We start from the raw sequence: 20,368 nt of genomic DNA, 5'->3' as shown, positions 1-20,368 counted from the left end.
CAGGGCTGCGCCAATACAGCATATGCTATGGTGTAGATTCGACACAGAAGTATAAGTCAGGCTTTACCCAGACATGACAATAAAGGAGCTGACATTTTGTCTCAGCAAACATCACATTATGACAGCTCAGCATACACTTCTGTTTTTTCTACTGCCCTGCTTACTTTCTGAACTAAACACAGCTGCCATGTGAAAACATGACATGCATGTTACAACCCTAGTCAGCACTGCTCTGCAAACCTCACAGGCCTTTGTTCCAGATCTTCCCAGGACTAAAACTAACGGGGCCAAAGGTCAGATTCACAGCTGTGTGGAACAACAAGCCTCATCTTGTGTTTATCAAAACACTGCAAGAGCTGAAAGAAACCAGTCCACATTAAAGTGTTGTGGAAATAGGTGACAGAAAAGTGGAGAAAATGTAAACCGGCCGAATCCTCATCTCTGCTGGACACCGCCTTGTGTCAAACATGGCACAAACATGGAACATTCACATATTATAACTTGTGCTGTTGTAAATCATGCAGACTACACAAATACAATTCCATACTATATGTGACTAACTTCTTGTTGCCATGACATCATGCTTTAGATCAGGCTATCAGCTCCACAATAACCAGATGAAGTTCGAAGAGGATAAGATGATTTATTTATGATTTATTTTCTACTTCCTGCTGACCCCTTTCAGCACATCAAAAGGTATATTAACAAAGTAAATGCATAAAGATCTGCCAACCAGGCACACATGCACCAAACTTGGCACTTAAGTTTGTACATAAACTGTCTTAACTGTCTTTGATCATGAATTGTCCTGATTATTGACTATAGGACATATAGAGAGCTTCGTCACATGGTGCAACAGCAACCACCTAAAGTTCAACATCAGCAAGACCAAGGAGGTGGTAGTGGACTATCGGAGGAAGAGGAGGCCCCCTACCCTAGTCATCATCCAGGGGGATGAAGTGGAGAGAGTGGATTCTTACAAGTACCTTGGGGTCCACATCAACAATAAACTGGACTGGTCTCACAACACCGACGCCATCTTCAGGAAGGGACAGAGCAGGATGTTCTTCCTGAGGAGACTCAGATCATTCAGTATCTGCAACAGACTCCTGAAGACCTTCTACCAGTCTGTGGTGGCCAGCGCACGCTTCTTTGTGGTGGTGTGCTGGTGGGGCGGCATGAAAACTGGTGAGGTCAGCAGGCTCAACAAGCTGGTGAGGAAGGCACGCTCTCTGGTGGGACTGGAACTGGACAGTTTGGAGTCAGTGGCTAAGAGGAGGATGAAGGACTAAATCACAGCCCTCCTGGACAACTCCTCTCACCCTCTCCACGATGAGCTGTGGCAGACGGGCAGTTCCTTCAGCCGTCGTCTCATCCCTCCCAGGTGCAAAACTGAGCGCTTCGGGAGCTCCTTTGTGCCTACTGCCATAAGACTGTAAAGCAGCAGTGGGTCCTACTTCATCACATATGTCTCAACGCATAGTGTTTAGTGTATATTTAACTTCTTAATTGGTGTATAGTTTACTTAATACTTGCTTATAATAGTTGTAAATACATAGTACCTTTACCTTTTTTTATTCCTATATATTCTTATTTATTTGTACTCATACGCATGCTCTTCTTCTTGTCTTTTACTGCTACAACACTGGAATTTTCCCGACTGGGGATCAATAAAGAATGATCTTATCTTATTTGCAGCCTTATGTTGTGTAGAGATGAAAAGATCTACATTTTTGCAGTTCCAATCAGAGTCTGATAAATATGTACGGATGCCGATACTGAAACCGATATTTTAACCATAATGAAATAGTGTAATTGTTGTTGTTGGTATCATGTGGGCATCATGTGTCTACACAGCTGTAGTAAACCCAGCCATGCAATTCTTATTAAAAGAGCAAAAACATTTAAAGTAGTCCAAGGAAATGTACTGGTTGCAAGCAGCAATAGCTGTCAGGTTTTCAAATTATATGGTTTAAACTGAAGTGTAAGAATTATACTTTTGATCATATAGAAGGAGCTGTTCCATCTCGTCTTAACGTTGTCATGGAGACGATTTGTGGGCACTTCTTACAGTTCAGTCTGAATGTCTTCAAAGTGCTAAACCGTCTTTGATCGGTGACGTGGAATGGCACCGTCATTCCTATATCCGATTTGTAAAATAAGTCAATTCATCGGACCCAAAACCGATATTCCCATCTCTAATGTTGTGGTTCGTTTTGCTTCGTTCAAAAAACTTTTTCAGGCATACCAATGTACAGTTAACTGCTGTCCTTCACAGCTCGTACTGACATACAGTAGGTGTGACAGGTGACCAAATAAACAAAATTAGCCAATTGATAAGGCGTTAGAGAGTTGTCTTTCACATTGAAACAAAACACAGTGATTAGTGTTACTGGTGATGGATCTGTCAGCATATAGACCAGCTTTGTTTGGTATGGCACTTAGTAGTGTTGAAATATTTTCTTTAAGAACTTTATAAAAGCTTCTGCTCTCTCAGATTGCACCATTCTCTGCTAAAAATAAATAAATATATAAATCACTGTATCACTACAATCAAATTAGCTATATAACCTTGACGACTGTGATAGGCAGGAGTGTAGTGCAGGGTATCCACAGCTATACGGAGTATACCCACTTGTTTTTCTGTCTCCATAGGGTATACCCACTTCTAAATCCCCTCTGATTCACACCAATGATTGATTTGACAATATCCGTGGTATGCTGCAATTTTCTTTCCTAGGATGGCAAAGGGATGACTTTCCCTACGCTGTCTCGAACTAAATTCAAAAGCAGTCTTACATGTCACTGTTTATAACAGAGGCTGATTATCCTCTACTGGATAGGTCACATAAAAAAGAGAGTATACCCACTTCTTTAGGCACCACTACACCACTGGTGATAGGCACAACCATGCAACACTTACAGGTAAAAAAAGCGAACTATTTGTTTACATCGTCAGCCATGTGTGTGTGTCATACAAGCCCCCACAAAGATAACAGTTACATTATCATGCTTGAACAGCTGTCTACGGGTTCAAAGATTGCAGATAGAAACATCAGCAGCTCCTTCATCGTGTGACCCCGTCCACCCTGATCCTGAAGCTGAGTCAGCATTTGGGGAGCGACAGAATGGTTAACAAGAGAAATAAATGATGACTCAGACAAATGCCTTGTGTCTGTCTCCTAACACACAGTCCAAGCAGCTTATAGAGGAGAGACCCTGTGGTGTGCAGGCCGGGTCTTCACAGTAGGATGAATGGAGCTGGTGACCGACAGCTACTAAACAAACCTGTTCAGCTAGTCTAGTTTGCTAGCTGGTGACAGTTAGTATGCTGCTTGATTTACAGGCCTTGCGATGAAGTACTTCCTCTCTTCCTGTTATATAACGACAGGGGGGGAGAAAGGGACGCCATCTCTTACTCTATCAAAACAGTTCTGATAAAAACAATAACCGGTTTAAAACTGGAAACTATCTCCCCGGTTAGTCAGTCACTGAGTGAGCTAGCTGTGCGGCTAGCAGCGGTAAGGTTTAAGCTAACTCACCTCATACTGGATGTACTGTTTCCTCCACTCCGGGGTGATGTGAGCCGAGAGATGCTCTGTGAACTTCATGTTTTCAGGCTGCTCGGTTGCTGTCCCGCTGATTTCACGGTAACCAGGACCGGTTGGTCGGTTCTGACTAGTGCTGGTTCACAAACACAGAAAGTGTCATCCGGAGATTATGGAGATGCCCTTTTGTCTTCACGGTACCCGAGCTAACCGCGGGCACGCATTTCTGTCATCTTTTGAATCATACGACGAAATGCTAAAGAAGTCACATATTAAGAGAAGTAAAATGGTTAAGTTGTGGGTCATATGTGCCGCAAATGTCCTAAAATAAAATCGGGGAGTTGCGGGTAAACAGGCTCACAGCTCTCTAGCTATCTGTCCTCCTCCCTCCTCTCTCCGTGTTGTTCAGCCTCCACCTCCTGTCTCCCGCTGCGTTCAGGTGAAGTTGGAAATATGATAACCAACCAATCTTGGGCGCACATTAACATGTTGTTGGTGGGTGTAACAGGGTGGGCCAAGAAACTACATCCAACCAGGAGGTTTAAAGGTTTTCTTTTTTTTTATAATGGTCTGTCACGGAGCTGCTCGTCATACACGGAGAGGGAAAGTCAGGGTTTAGGACAGGAGCTAAAGTCATTTGAAAAATGTTTTACTCCAACATTCTTCTTGATGTTAATCAAATTAAGCTGTTTTTTCTGTGTATGTGCTTTAGTATAAGTCTGTCCTATAGAGGACTGGGCGATACGACCTCAAATCAATATCACGATTAATGGAACATTTTACCTCGATTACGATTAATGAACGATTATTTGTTTTTTGGTTTCTGCCCTCATAGTTTACTGACGAGGTCTCTACTGTAAATATGCTCATCTATTATATGTGATTTTTCATACTTAAATGTAATATAAATCAAGTATATCCTCTGAAAATAACTCTGTGAGTCATGACTGTCTACAATGAGTGTAACACCCGAGTCCCACTGTCTGTGATGTTTTCAGAGTTTTCAGAGTCCTATCTTCACTTTGTTTACTTATTTTTGTTCGGTGTTGTCTTCCCTAAAGAAAACTGACAGAATTGCTTCCATGTCGCGGATTGGACGTGTCGTCTCGTGACTCTGCCCTGAAAATAATCCAAATAATCAACAAGATTACGTTGGTTAGAGGTTCTGAATGTCGATTTCCATTCATTTTCCATTAATTGCCCAGCCCTCGTCCTCTATGTTGTCCTGTACAGGGGTGTATGCCTGAAGAAGTGGGTATACTCTTTTCACACAATTTGTTTTTTTAAGTTGCCCGTCCAGAGAATACTGGCCTCTGTTATAAACAGTGACATGTAAGACCAACCTTGCAAATATACTTCACAATCGACCTTTTGTATCAGCACATTGAAACTCAAATTCCGCTGCTTGATTTGAGGGAGTTGGGATTGTTGTGAAATGTACATAATCCACAGAAGAGGAGCAGACTGAGATTAGTTATGCATCCTAAACATATTTGGGGGCTATGCGTTACAAAGCAATGCACTAGTATACTTAAATTTTGCAATTCAAGTTATCACTCATTTACATTTTCAAATAAACAATCGTATTATAAAATGTGTTCAATGTTCCTTTTGTTGCCAGAAAAAAAAGGGAACAATGCTGACTGAGACAGAGTAGGGCGGGTCATCCTTCAAGCATCCAAGGGGAAAAAATGCAGCTGGTACTGAATACTGTGAGTCAGAGGGGAATTACAAGTGGGTTCCCTATGGAAACTCAAAATTCTGTTGGTATACATTCTATACCTGTATACCTATAACCTGCACTACACCTGTGAACATCAGAAATGAATCAAACATTAAACATTGTTAATCACTGCTGAAGACACACCTCTTCATGTTGGCTTTTAATACAAGTTGAGTTTGGCATTTTTTAAAGTTCATTACACTCCTATTTAATGTGTTTGTTTGTTTTTTAGCCTGTGAAGCACTTTGGTCAACTGAGGTTGTTTTAAATGTGATATATAGGAATAAACTTGAATCATAAAAAGCTGCTTCATAGTTAAAGTCTTCATGTCTTTCAGTAATTGTCTCTGGTCCTCTTGAGTTGTTTACTCAGTGTGAGGGAAAAGGAGATTTAAATTTCAATAGTAAAAATAAAAATAATTCTGGTTACAGCTGTGGACCTGGACATTTATTTCATTCCTCAACACTGTGGTGATGGTGTTGCTGGTTGTGTCTACCCTTGGAAGTGTTGAAGGACCAAAACCTCCCATAACATTCTTGCCATAAAGAATAAAAACAACCAAAGACATGGCGCATTTCTGTCATTTGAGGAGGAAAGAAGATTTTGTCACATCCCATGGGATACCCTTGTGTGTCCGGATCAGAAACCTTTTTTTTTCTGGCATCTTTTGGGTGATTGGTACGTGCTGTATCTTACAAATGATTTAGGTCAGTGTGAGCACAATTCAATCCACACTTTGTTTTCATTTCACATTAAGTTTTTCCTGCTCGTCAGTATGATAAGATTCTATCTTCAGTTCTGTCACACTTCATTACGCTATGTTCAATATCAAAGTCCACAGTTTTTGAGATTTAGAGCCGCCTTTACATATGATTACAAAAACAAAACACCTTTAATCGAGGTAAAACAATCTTTAAGTCCTACAGGCTTAGGACAATAACTGGACCTAACACAGGTCCAGGCCTCATGTTTGGGGGGCAGCTGTGGCTCAGATGTCTCACATGTCAAAGTGTCCTTGGGCAAAGACACTGAACGACCCCAAATGGCTCCTGCTGCTACACCAGCGGCGTGTAAATGCATGTGATCCAGTGGTACTGATAGTTAGGTCATTCACTCAGCAGCCTCCACAATCAGTGTTTGAATGAATGGAAGTGTCATGAGGTGTTTAAAAATGTCTCTTCTAAGATGAAGGCTTTCTGAAAGAACCGGTGCAGAGAGGTCAACTTAGAGTCAAGTCATACGATATGCTTAGAAGATCTGATCTGTAGGACGTATTGGTTATTTATTGAGACTCTCCCAAGTTTGGAAGTTTTGATTTGACTTTATTTCAGCAAAGCATGTCGACTGTCCTGACTGACTCAGGATGAGCTGTCAGAAAGTGGATTTGGAGAAAATGCTGCAGAATGTATCACATAAATAGAGCAGAACAACGGCCCTGCAACGATGCACATAAATTAAGATATTAAAATGCAGGAAAAATTGAGACTTCAAGCCAAACTACTTTTGAAGAATTTAACAAAAACATCAACTTGATCTTACAGCATGGCGCTGTAAGATCAAGTTGATGTTTTTGTTGACCTGAGGTCAACAAGTGTCATTTTAAATGTCTGAGAAAAACTGGAATTTGACCCTTCATGCTGGTGTTACAGCTGATCCTGAAAGTTTTGTGTCATGTGGATTTCTCTAACACAAACACTTTTACATCACTGATACATTTTTCCCAACAAGAAATACTGAATACTTTTCTTTTTTTTCTAACTTCATTAATTAATAAAAGAATAAACAGATTTACAACAAAAGATACACAAAAAGATAATGTCCAGGATTATATAGGCCTATCAAATAGTAAATAATACTTCATTATTATCTTAAGTCTGTGTGGATCTTCATGAATATTTGGGTCATTTAACAGCTTTCTATTCTTAAGCCCCTGTGGCAGACTTTCTCAACTTTGATGCCCCAACCCCACAGAATACAAATGGCTCGTCTAAAATGTGTATTTATTGATCAATCAAATACGTTGTGTATTAAAATATCCTCACTCTCATCAGCTCCCAGTGCCTCCTGTGAAGATGCAGATTCATCTCCGACATTAAATCATAATATGTGCAGCTATAATATTTGAATTTAAATGTATCACAAAATATAATTCATGGAAAATATATTCAGATAATCTGACTTGCTTACTAATAAAATATACTATTGCAACCCAGTATGCTGGTGTGGCCTCATGTGATTCCATTATGTTACCTCAGGGCAACATGATGTTTTTAGTAACTCCCTTTTATACATTTGATGATATGTCATGTGAAGTTTTTTAATTTACCTCTTTAAATCATAATGAAGGTGACTCAGATTTCTGTAGGTGATTATCTGGACTTAAATGAGTGAAAGAAACAACAGTTGAGTGACAGTTCAAAACATCTTCATCGCCACCTGGTGGTCTCCATGTAAGAGGCACACAACATGATGAATAAATAAAGATATCACATTTTAGATAAAATACATTTCATGTTGATTTCTGTCTTTGTAGTTGTTCTAATCTTGTTTGAGTTGAAGTCTGTTCATGAATAGTTTGTTTCAGAGGAAAGCCTTTAAGGAGCAAATAAATAGAAGTTAATACAGGTGGCTCCACCTGCTCTCTGCCTCGTTGCACCTCGACGAGCTGTCGGTACCATCGTGCAGGTTGAAGGATCGTCAGCCGGGGGCCACCCTTCACTGATGTTTCGCTCCTACCTGAAACATCTGGAGGTGGGGGAGCAGTGGTACAGGGATGTCTCCCTACCACTCCCTGCAACCTGCCTTAGGATCCTTTCTCCCACACCTTGAACCTTCCTTCTGAGCCAGAAGCTCCCCTGCCCTGCCTCCACCACAGATAGGTCTTTGACGGTCATTGAGGGTCTATACTTTCCACCAGGCCTGTGTGCATGTGGCTGACAGTTCTGAATACTTCTCCTCCTTTCTATCGATGGCAGCCTCCATCCACACATCTAACATCTAAACGTCACATAACGCTATGGTCTGTGTTGCAATCAAATCTTAGATTACACTTGATTCATCAGGCCCTTGGCTAAAGAGATGTTGTGATTATGTTTTAATATTTCACCAATTACCTTAACCTTTAACCAGAGTCATTTTTTTAAAAGTGGTCATTTAAGGCTTTCATATTATCCAACATAAACAAATTGTCCCACATTGCAGATATTGAACAATAAGGGATTAATAGATGATGCTTTGCTGCCATCCTGTGGGCTTCTTGAGGTGCTACAACCTGCTATATATTAAGATGCTTTACTAAACAAACCCAAATTAAAAGCAATGCATAGTTATTCAAACTCAACAAGGAGGGAAATGTCAGCCTAGAATTGCACCACCATTACACACATTCTCAGCCTCACACTTTTTGCAAAACATCACACACACACTTTGGTCTTCAAATACAAAAAGCTTTTAAGACAAAACTTTATTTTGGGTTGACTTTATAGTTTGTACAATGTTTGAATCTGAAGATGCAGAGGGTGAAAGTCATGACCCAGTGTGGGCACCAAACATTTGATTTATTGTGCAGCAGGATCCACTTTCTTTGGGGGAGTTTGGGTACCTCTCAACACTCCTGTGGAAACGATATGCTCTGTGGTATTTCGGTCTGCGTCCTCCTGTCGAAGGCTGAAAGTTGCTAAATATCTTCAGTGTTATCCAAGTGTGTAGAGTCATTCTTATGATGCTAGATCAGGGGTGGGCAAACTTTTTGACTCGCGGGCCACAATGGGTTCTAAAATTTGACAGAGGGGCCGGGCCAGGAACAGATGGATGGAGTGTTTGTGTGAACTAATATAAATGACATGTAAAAGCCATTACATGAAAGGATTTGGCCTTTAACAGGTAGCAAAGCATGAATATGCAAGGCTCATTGTACAAATTGATTTCCAAATGCATTCATTTCATTAATTTAAATTTTAATAAACACAGTAGAGAAACTCACGTTCAGTTTCAGTGGGAACAGTGTTGTTGATCTCCCTTTTTTGCCAGTGCATTAAAGTCTGGAGTTAGTTTTGTAGTGGTAATTCTCAGGATAGATCCGAGGTGTTGGTCAGTTAACTTGGATCTGTGAGGGGCTTTGTTGATGTTCATGACGCTGAATGTCTGCTCACATACGTAGGTATATCGCTTAGCTCAGGAAATTTGTCAGATTTCCCCATTAACTCCAAAAATGCGCTGATCTCCTCTTTCTGCTCCCACACTCGTTGAAACACTTTGCCCAAACTTAACCAGCGGACACGAGAGTGGTACAGTAAGTCCTGATGATGCGCATCAGTTTCCTCCAGGAACATAATAAACTGACGATGCTGAAGTCCCCTTGCTCGTATAAAGTTAACAAGTTTTACAACTGGATTCACGACATGATTAAGCTGCAATACAGACTTACACAGAGATTCCTGATGGATGATGCAGTGAAGGAAAATAACATCCTGGTCAGGGGTTTCCTCTTTCTGGATTCTTTTCAGCAGACCAACATGTTTTACAGTTAAATTTGGCGATCCATCCGTTGTGACATTGGCAAGTTTACTCCAAGGTAGCTTCAATCTCTCGATGACAGCAGACACCTGGTTATACAAGTCCTCTCCTCGCGTTTTTCCTTTCAGAGACTCCATGGTCAAAAACTCCTCCGTTATCTCAAAACTGTCATTAATCCCTCGGATAAAAATGGAGCTGAGCAGTGTCTTTCACGTCATTACTTTCATCCAGTGCTAGTGAATATAACTTAAAGGACTCAGCCTTTTTGTTTAATTCTGGCTATATCTTCGTCAATCAGTTCCACACGGTGAGTCACAGTCCTCCGTGATAAACTGATTATTTCAAACTGGCCTTGGCTCTCCGGACACAAGAGACCTGCTGTCTCTACCATGCAGTCTTTTAAAAACTCGCCTTCGGAGAAAGGCTTGCTAGCCTTTGCTAATTTGAATGCCAGCAAAAAACTTGCCTTGGTAGTTGACTCTTGAATCACAGTTTGTTGGTGAAAAAAATGTTGCTGAGTCTGTAAATTATCCTTCAACCTCTGAGCCGCAGCCGCCCGTTCTTGCGTGGACTGCTTGCTAGAGTAGTTAGCATGCTTCGTAGCAAAGTGACGGCTGATATTGTACTCTTTGAAAACTGCGACAGTTTCTTGGCATATCAGCCATACAGCCTTTGATCAGACTTCAGTGAAAAAATATTTAGTTGTCCACTCTGTATTAAACACTCGGCATTCACTGTCCACTTTTCTTTTCTTTGCTCATTTTTACAGAAGGGCTCATACGGGTTCATAGGGCAAAGTGAATAATACACCACACTCTGAAGTGCGCCATCTATTGGGGAAACGCGGGCATTACTGGGGAAAACGAACGAGGTTTAATTATAATAAAATTTTAATAATAATATAATTTGGACAAGTTCGGCGGGCCAGATTAAAAAGCCCAACGGACCGTAGTTTGCCCATGCCTGTGCTATATCAATTCCCCTGAGTTTTCTCTCAGTTTACTCAGGTTCTCTTACAGAAACACACATCTTATATGAATCCATTTAATTTCTTCATGGTGTTGACTTCATGTGGTTCCAAAGTAGAAGTTTCTGCCTGGATGTTCATTTAAACTTCGTCAGCAGCGTTCAGTCGGCTGAAGGAGTGAAGGTGCTGCAGCCGCTCTGCAGCTTCTCTGGCTGCTTGCTGTTGCTCACCATGCTGTTGTCTGGGATTCCTCTTCTGCCCGTGTTTCATGTGTGTCTGATTTCTGTGAATAATTACTAACTCTGTGTCACAAACTATGATCTGAATAGCCGTAGAGATCATGTACAGTTTCAGTCGGGTTATGTCGTCTTTGTGCTGCTCTGATTTGAGAGCAGGGTTTCACTCCCATGTGTGCTGAGAGTGTGTTATGGAACTGACAATAAATGCATCTTGAATACATGACATATGTGGTTTCACTGTTTTGCAAATAATCACATTCTGGTTTTATTTACATTTTACAAAGTCTCCTGTAATTATAGACGCAGTCTCTACAGACTGCTACCACTGACTCGTTCCCAGAGAAGATAACTGCAATCCTATTTCACACTTGATAAATAAACTGGGTTTGCTGCAGTGGCCTCTGCATTTTGGTTATATAACATGCAATCCAAAATGAATTAATATAACGAGCATATAACAATGTCAGATTACATCATCTGTGTGTGTTTGAATCTGGTATGTCGATGTGTTTGAGAGTTTAGAAATGATGCTATATAATCAATAAAATAAAAGTATTTCCTGATATTTCTCTAAGCACCTGAACTTTGAGTGTTGCTGACAGTTTAGTGCATGTGGAAACACCTAGAGAGCCTAGCAGAGGGACCAAATGTAGAGCATTCATTACAGAGGATTAACAGGCAGGCGGGGTCAGATAAGACCAGTTGCCACTTTGGATGTAAACAAGCTGGTGTCTGAACTGCACAGAGACGTCTCCTTCAGACCGCTGTAGATGTCAGAGGCCGACAACACAAACTGATTTGAGTTTGTATCAACTTCAAATTTCTCAAACTCAATCAACAAGAGGAAAATATCTCAATCTTTTAAAACCAGCCGATCTAAAGTCTCGGTCATGAGATGGAGTGCTGTTTCATTACTTCATCACTTTACTGCAATGTTTACAGATTATTCATTCCAGCCGTTTCATTAGAATTCATTGCAATGTATTTTCTTTCTTTTATCGATTCAATTTGTTTTAAAAAAAAAAGAAACGTAAAAAAAAAAGAAAAACAAGAAAAACAACAATGACATACCACCCTGGCCCGCTCTCTTCCGATCTTGGACGCTAAGCGGGGTGGGGCCTGGTTAGTACTTGGATGGGATACCGCCTGGGAATACCAGGTGCTGTAACCTTGGGGCTCAGTTGGAAGACTTGGTAGTCTCCTAACCAGAAGGTCGGGGGTTCGATCCCCTGCAGCAACATCCTGACGTGTCCTTGTGGATGAATGGATGAGTTAATACTGATGGACTCTTTACTCAGCAGCCTCTACCATCAGTGTGTGAATGTGTATGAATGGATGAGTTAATACTGATGGACTCTTTACTCAGCAGCCTCTACCATCAGTGTGTGAATGTGTAGGTGTGACCTGCAGTGTAAAAGTGTTTTGAGTAGTCAGAAGACTAGAAAAGCGCTATACAAGCTCAAGTCCAGTTACCATTTAATTTGTGTCCCATATATTGCAATGGATTTTTTGGAATGCAAAAGACACGTATCTGTTATTATCTGTTAGTTTTTTGTAAATTGATTATTGTTTGGGTAACGTCCTAAAATTAAAAGTCTGGGATCCATTGGTTTATCTTTTAATACAATTTATTCGATCAACTTTTGAACCTTTTTCCTGAAATGTTGAATTTTAATACACTGCCAAACACAATGAAACTGTTCCCTTCTTCTCAGTGCATTGTGTTCATCTGGAATATTCTTAATATATAGCTTTAATTTAACAGGTGTGATGTACGTTTTCATTGTCCATTTGTCCTGCAGTAGTCTTAGTCGAGTATAAAGAGTGTGGACCTTATTACAGGCTGATCCCCAGTCCTCAGATGTTATATCCATGTCTAGGTCCTTCCTCCATGCTTTCCACTTAATCAGAATTCTCAGTTGAGCTGGACATTAGCAGGTTGTTCAGATGTTGCACCTTTGCTTAACTGTCTTTAGACACTATTTTCTTTCAGTTGATTTCAAGGGCTTGGTGAGCACATTATTTAGTTGTGTTAGAATAAAGCTTCTCAGTTGAAGATACTCAAAGAAATGTGTGTATCTATGTCATATTTGTGCCTAATGTTGTTAATGGGAGTTTGTTGTTTCCATGTGGCTTCATGGCCATCACATACAGTTTGAAAAAGAGCTGCAGGTCAGTTTTCTTTATTGCTCCTGATACATTGAATCCTTAATAGTTCTCAGGCTTCAGATTTTCACTGAAGAACTTTAGATTCACTTTATTCATTAACGTGAAGTAAATGTGAAACACAAAAGAGCTGACAAATAAATGTATAATAAATCAATCTTTATTGAACACGGTTTTAAATTAAACACCATCTCATAAACAGTTTAAACTTTACTGACCATGTTTAACAGATTTCACAACCTAAGTTTCATTTCATCTACATATGTAAGGCAAAATGATATTTACATAAATCCTCTAAGATGAATTCATCACTATGATGCTACCAGAGTAATATACCTCAGGTCACCTGACTCTAATGTATCCATGACAATGATAGAGATGTATTTCTTCCCACCAAACTAATGTGAAACACCAATATCTGGAACAAATGACCGCCCCTTGTTCACCAGCTGGTCTCTGTCTGTGTCTGTCTGCTGATTGAGCAGGTAGAATTAGGGGCTCATAACAGAGATATACTCCCACAGAGTAAAGTCTGAAATGCAACATGAACATAAACAGAGAGTTAGCTGTGATGCATTTAAAAAAAATTAATACCTTTACCATCATTAACTGGTGGTGACTGAAGCTGGCATCCCACAGCACTCTAAGAGGCTTCTTGGATTAGATAAATCAGTTCAATAGCTTTGCAATGAGAAGTACGTCAGCGCAGGACTGTAGAGAGATCCCTTAAAGTGTTGAGTAGCTAATGAGCCCACAGCCAAGGCTGCAACTGGATGGTCTGGATGGATGTGCTGGAGGTTTCTACATTTTAAAAAAACTGTTCTTGAGTGCTTTTTCACAATGAACTAATGTTTGGTCTCTCTAAATAATATAACAAAGAGTATAGTCAATGCCTGCTCTGTCCGTTAAGTGTCATGCTAATTTTGTCCATATTTGATTAATACATACACAAAAAGGGATTGACTGACTTGTAGGGTTGAGGTGTATTACGTATGTGTTTACTGGACGATACCTGTAAGTAGGTTCATGACTAAAAATGTGTTTTCATTAAAGGGTCGTAGAAAAAATGATTAAAAAAGTTACCCCATGAAAGCAAGTCAGCAAGTCCTGCTGAGGCTATTGCTGTCCCTTTACACTCAGTTGAATAACTTAAAATACATGTACACAAATCCCTGTGTATACTCTCCCCTGCCCCACCACCAGCACCACTAACAGAACCACCACACACAGAGGGACATGTGATTCTTCTTAATACATACTGTGTCCATACATGCATGAAAATGTTCATAGATTTATTGATTTAGGAGAGGACGAGATATGGTGACTCTATTTTTTCCATCAGGCTTCCAAAACAATCGGCTTTATTCTCCATGTCATTAGAATAATGTGTGTTTGATTCTCTTACCTGTTGTCAGGTGTGTCAGCTTAAAAGAGGCACCTAGGCTTAAGATTAGTATCTTACTGCGTCTGTTTATGACCATTAATAGGAGATCTTTAAACCTGACCATTAATAAGAGATCTTTAAATCCATTAATAAGAGATCTTTAAACCTGACCATTAATAAGAGATCTTTAAATCTGACCATTAATAAGAGATCTTTAAATCCATTAATAAGAGATCTTTAAATCCATTAATAAGAGATCTTTAAATCCATTAATAAGAGATCTTTAAATCCATTAATAAGAGATCTTTAAATCCATTAATAAGAGATCTTTAAATCTGACCATTAATAAGAGATCTTTAAACCTGACCATTAATAAGAGATCTTTAAACCTGACCATTAATAAGAGATCTTTAAATCTGACCATTAATAAGAGATCTTTAAATCCATTAATAAGAGATCTTTAAACCTGACCATTAATAAGAGATCTTTAAACCTGACCATTAATAAGAGATCTTTAAATCTGACCATTAATAAGAGATCTTTAAATCTGACCATTAATAAGAGATCTTTAATTCTGACCATTAATAAGAGATCTTTAAATCCATTAATAAGAGATCTTTAAATCCATTAATAAGAGATCTTTAAATCTGACCATTAATAAGAGATCTTTAAATCCATTAATAAGAGATCTTTAAATCCATTAATAAGAGATCTTTAAATCCATTAATAAGAGATCTTTAAATCTGACCATTAATAAGAGATCTTTAAACCTGACCATTAATAAGAGATCTTTAAATCTGACCATTAATAAGAGATCTTTAAATCTGACCATTAATAAGAGATCTTTAAATCTGACCGTTAATAAGAGATCTTTAAATCTGACCATTAATAAGAGATCTTTAAATCTGACCGTTAATAAGAGATCTTTAAATCTGACCGTTAATAAGAGATCTTTAAATCTGACCATTAATAAGAGATCTTTAAACCTGACCATTAATAAGAGATCTTTAAATCCATTAATAAGAGATCTTTAAATCTGACCATTAATAAGAGATCTTTAAATCCATTAATAAGAGATCTTTAAATCTGACCATTAATAAGAGATCTTTAAATCCATTAATAACAGATCTTTAAATCTGACCATTAATAAGAGATCTTTAAATCTGACCATTAATAAGAGATCTTTAAATCCATTAATAAGAGATCTTTAAACCTGACCATTAATAAGAGATCTTTAAATCTGACCATTAATAAGAGATCTTTAAATCCATTAATAAGAGATCTTTAAACCTGACCATTAATAAGAGATCTTTAAATCCATTAATAAGAGATCTTTAAATCCATTAATAAGAGATCTTTAAACCTGACCATTAATAAGAGATCTTTAAACCTGACCATTAATAAGAGATCTTTAAATCCAATAATAAGAGATCTTTAAATTTGACCATTAATAAGAGATCTTTAAACCTGACCATTAATAAGAGATCTTTAAACCTGACCGTTAATAAGAGATCTTTAAATCTGACCATTAATAAGAGATCTTTAAATCCATTAATAAGAGATCTTTAAACCTGACCATTAATAAGAGATCTTTAAATCTGACCATTAATAAGAGATCTTTAAATCCATTAATAAGAGATCTTTAAATCCATTAATAAGAGATCTTTAATAAGAGTTCTTTTAATATTTTTTGTCAGTTCATTTTATCTTTCATTTGATTTTCATAACAAATTGCAGAAATGTAGAGCTGTAACGATTGATTGGATTTCACCCCTGGGTGGGGTTTCCAGGGCACCTTAGGGCTTTGGCAAACTGTGAGCCTAAATCATTTTAAATGAGGTGAGACGGGCAGGTGGATCTGTGTCTGTTGGGACAGTAAGACTCTGTGGTCAGAGACTTCACAGCAACATAACATCTGCAGATAACATCACTATATTACAAATCTGAGGTCATTTATATATTTTCTATTTTAATGTCTTATTTTCCCTCAGTGTTGTATTTCTGTATTTCTTAGGATCTAAATATTTTGACATATTTTCATATTTAATCTCCTGTGTGATGTTCACGGTTTGTTTCAGTGATTCAGTCTTGATGCTGAAATGTGCTCTAAATTAAACTTGGCTCGACTTGTATCAGCATATATCGAAGGAGATGTTTCTCAGGTAAGGTTGACTTTGAAGTACAGGTATTTGTTCCACACATCACAGATAGAACACTGCACACATACTGTATGTTGAGCGTATATGAAGTGCAGCCATTCTGGAGCAACGCGGCTCCTCTCTTGGCATTCACCGCGTGCCTTAATTGACTGATTTTAAATCAAGGTCCACTGTGAACACTGAGAGAGGCAGCCCAGAGACACAGAGGAAGAGAGAGAATAACCTTGAGATATAACAAGTGCTGAGGTTAAATCTCTTCTTTCTTGTAAACTGTGAATATCAATCTGAACAGGTCTCAGCTAGAGCGCCCATATGCAAATAAGGTAACAGAGTCTTTTGTCTGTTTCCTCTTTCAAGCAAACAGCAACAATGTGTTTGATCATTAAAGAGAATCCCCAATGATGAACCTCTGACATGAAGCCGTGATCAAGTGGAAACAGTGTTCCTGTTAAAACACACACTTCCTCGCCGACATTGTTTAAAGGTCACATGCATATCTACAGCTCCTCTTCCTTTTGCTCTGTCATTTAGAGCAACTCTTTACAGCTGGCTTCCACACAAACACTTCACAGGAGTAATAATCCTGCACAAACACAAATAACACCCCATCTCCCCTTTTTCATGACATGTCAAGGACACATCAAGCAGGCAGCCATTACAGAGTAGAGCCTGGGCAACCAGGATCTAAATGAGGCTAAGACCAGATTTGATGGAGCCTCATCAGAATGTAAACAGAAGGAAAGCAGAGCATCTGAATCACTTCAACATGATGAGAAATATGATTTTTTTTTAGAGGGGGAGGGATACCTTCAACTCTTCTTTTTTTTCTCCACAAATGGTGACAGTGCAATCTAAGTCATGAAAATGACAACATGTATGATCAAGTATAATAGGAATATGGTCTAGGCCTACATAAAGGAATAATATTACAAAGTGTATGTAAAGCCTATATAAGCATCATGCAGGCACCGCAGTACTGTAAACACACCACTGAGTACTTCAGAGTACTGCAGAGTACACACATCATCCCTGCAGTGATCAGGTATCACAAAGCAACAATAATAACACGATAATAACACAATACAATCAGGAGGCTGTGGACAAGCACAGAGACACAAAATGTCCCTTCAGGAATGTTATATAAGAGTGATCTCCCGACATGAAGAGGAGCAGATTATTACAGTATGCAGGCCGGACCATGCAGCACTAGCACTAAATATATGCTCTGGCAAAGCAAACAAAAAAAGATACAAACCATGCATTTAAAGAGAAAGGAGCGAGGACATTAATGAATGATTTCAGTTCAAAATAACAACGTATTCGGCTTACATCAGCATCAGTCAATGTTTCGCACAAAGGCAGCATCTGATTGCAGATGCTGATTGATATATCGTTGAAATAAAAGAAACGGATTGCCTAATTCAGAAGAGCATCGATATCTGCAGTGTAGCACAGAGCACCTCTCCTCCTTGTCGCATCATCTCCTCCAGGATCCATCCCGAAGCCTCTCCTCTCCTCTCCTCTCTGCCGGTCCTTTCATGCGGGACTAAAAAAAGGCTTTCAAATGAGAAAAAATGTACATATTTCTGTTTGACGAGATGAGGTCTCTTTCCAGGTGTCTTCTCCCCAATCAGAGAAAGGTGCAAAATCGTGATGGCTTCAATATTCAGGTCGGATTTGTAAAAATTAAAATCAAAGTGTTTGGATTCAACCTCCCGGACGGTGCGGACAAGCGGGGCGGAGGATAACGTACAGGAAAAGGCTTTGAGCGACTATGGCGCGGTGACGTCACCATGCAGACAGATGCTCTAACCCACCGCACCCCCCACCCACCGCTACCCCTCCCCCTCTTTGCCCTTGAGACCGGGATAGGCCTCCTTTAGAGCTGATTCTGCCATTTGGGTCTGTCACTTTGCTGTCTCAGCAGCTGATTATTCAGGAGTCAAACGCAGCAGCGTCGAATCATCCCGTTTCATTTAAGAATGAGGCTACTATAGGCTACAAAGAGAGTTGAAAAAAGATCTTTATCATCATCATTGATTGTTGTCAGAAGGTGTGTTTTTTCTTTTACTAGATGATAACAACTATCAAAGATGACTTTCAAGTCAAATGACTCAAAAATGACATTCTAATCAGGGCTGAAGTCAGGGGTGTCGCCAGGATTTCTGGGCCCCATGAAAAAAGGTCACATTGGGCCCCTCCACCAAAGCCTCAGCCAACCCTGAGATATTACTATAACCACACCTCCATTTCACAAATGACCGATAAAAAGCTTTAAAGGCTTTATATGTGATTTTTTTGATTCTTTTTTCAGAGGACATACTTGATTTCTATTACATTTAAGTGTGAAAAATCCCATATTAAGCCTTTAAAATAAAGTTGTCTAAATTGTCCTTTTTCAATACTTTGCAACACCATCCTCCCATTAGATAACGCTTATTAGTTCAGGGTCACAGGGGGCTGGAGCCAAACCCAGCTGTCATTGGGAAAGAGGCGGGGTACATCTTGGACTGGTCGCCAGTCAATCACAGTGCTGACATACAGAGACAGAATCAAAGAAATTCATCAAAATTGGTTGCATAGGACTTCCATACCACTTACATGTGAAGAGTGCTGGAATTTGTATTTGATTTGCAAACAGCATCCAGCAGCTGGAGCAGATGTTATTCTGTGAATGAACAATAGAGGACAGAAGGTGACAAACACCTTCCTTCATAGTCTTAAAACATGTCTTCAGAAGAAGTGTTATATTCCATCTCTATAAATATCATACGATTGGGAAAAATGAATTTTAATAAGCTCATTATAATAACATTGTCTGGATATTTTTTTCATTATGGAGAAAAGTTGTTGTTGTTCATGTGTTGATAAAATAAACAGATCAGCAGGTATTCTGTTTTCTCATGTATTTCAGGTCATGTTCAGATTCAGGTGTGCTCAGCTTTGACCCGACACACTTCCTGCCCTCCACTAATCTGCCCGCTAATTGGATAACTAGAGCAGATGAAGCGAAGGCCGGGAATAGGATTACGTCACAAACACAGATCTGTGTGGGAATGTCCAAGGTCGAAATGAGACATTGCGTGAGATCAGGACAGCATGAAGGTGAAGATACAGTCCAAAAATGTTTACACTACTGCTCCAATAAACAGAAAAGTTCCAATTCAAATGAACACAATATTAAACAATCAGTGGGTGGTGAAATCAATTAAAATAAAAAGATTTTTAGTTGTTTGAATAAATGAATAAAAGATTTTATAAGTGGTTTTTATGTTTCTAATGAGAATCCTTCAAAATGTGTCTCTTTACTCTGCCATGGATCATTGGCCAGAATGACGACTAAAAGATTCTTCACTTCCTCTCTACCAGGGGGGTTCAGCTGCTTCATTACATCTGATTATACAGTATGAACTTGACACTAATTATTTCTGTTTCATCTTTATTATGTGTTGTCCTCTGTGGCTGTTGTTGTGTTTATAGTTCATGTTTTTATGATCTTTGTGCAAGACAAATTTCCCTCTGGGAACAATTTAGGTGTTTCATTCAAACAAATCAGTGATGACAGGACTGCTATTAAAATGTTGTAAACAATCTGTGAGAAGAGAAAAACACAAGCTCTGGCCTTGGCCCTCATGTATTAGTTGAAAGACACTTACAGATCCTGTAT

At 39.1% G+C, this 20,368-nt stretch overlaps 1 protein-coding gene and 1 long non-coding RNA gene across 3 annotated transcripts in view; both read right to left on the bottom strand.

Moving 5' to 3' along the window:
• LOC132978605 (xenotropic and polytropic retrovirus receptor 1 homolog) overlaps nucleotides 1-3,979 on the bottom strand; it is a 35,828-nt gene extending 31,849 nt beyond the window's left edge. Inside the window, exon 1 of one of the 2 annotated variants that reach the window (XM_061043829.1) lies at nucleotides 3,543-3,979. In XM_061043829.1, coding sequence (XP_060899812.1) covers nucleotides 3,543-3,611 — 69 coding nt within the window. In that variant the 5' untranslated portion in view covers nucleotides 3,612-3,979. The remainder of the gene's footprint in view (nucleotides 1-3,542) is intronic. The other variant, XM_061043827.1, reaches the window with a different exon arrangement.
• Nucleotides 3,980-13,300: 9,321 nt separating this feature from the next.
• Nucleotides 13,301-14,982, bottom strand: LOC132978442 (uncharacterized). Its single transcript, XR_009673918.1, has 2 exons — nucleotides 14,905-14,982; nucleotides 13,301-14,658 (listed from the first exon to the last, which is right to left on the bottom strand). It is a non-coding gene; the product is annotated as an uncharacterized LOC132978442 (long non-coding RNA).
• Between the last annotated feature and the right edge of the window lie 5,386 nt (nucleotides 14,983-20,368).

Source organism: Labrus mixtus, chromosome 8 (genome assembly GCF_963584025.1).
Source record: "Labrus mixtus chromosome 8, fLabMix1.1, whole genome shotgun sequence".
NCBI classification, from domain to species: Eukaryota; Metazoa; Chordata; class Actinopteri; order Labriformes; family Labridae; genus Labrus; species Labrus mixtus.
This window is presented reverse-complemented; position numbering and strand designations above follow the sequence as displayed.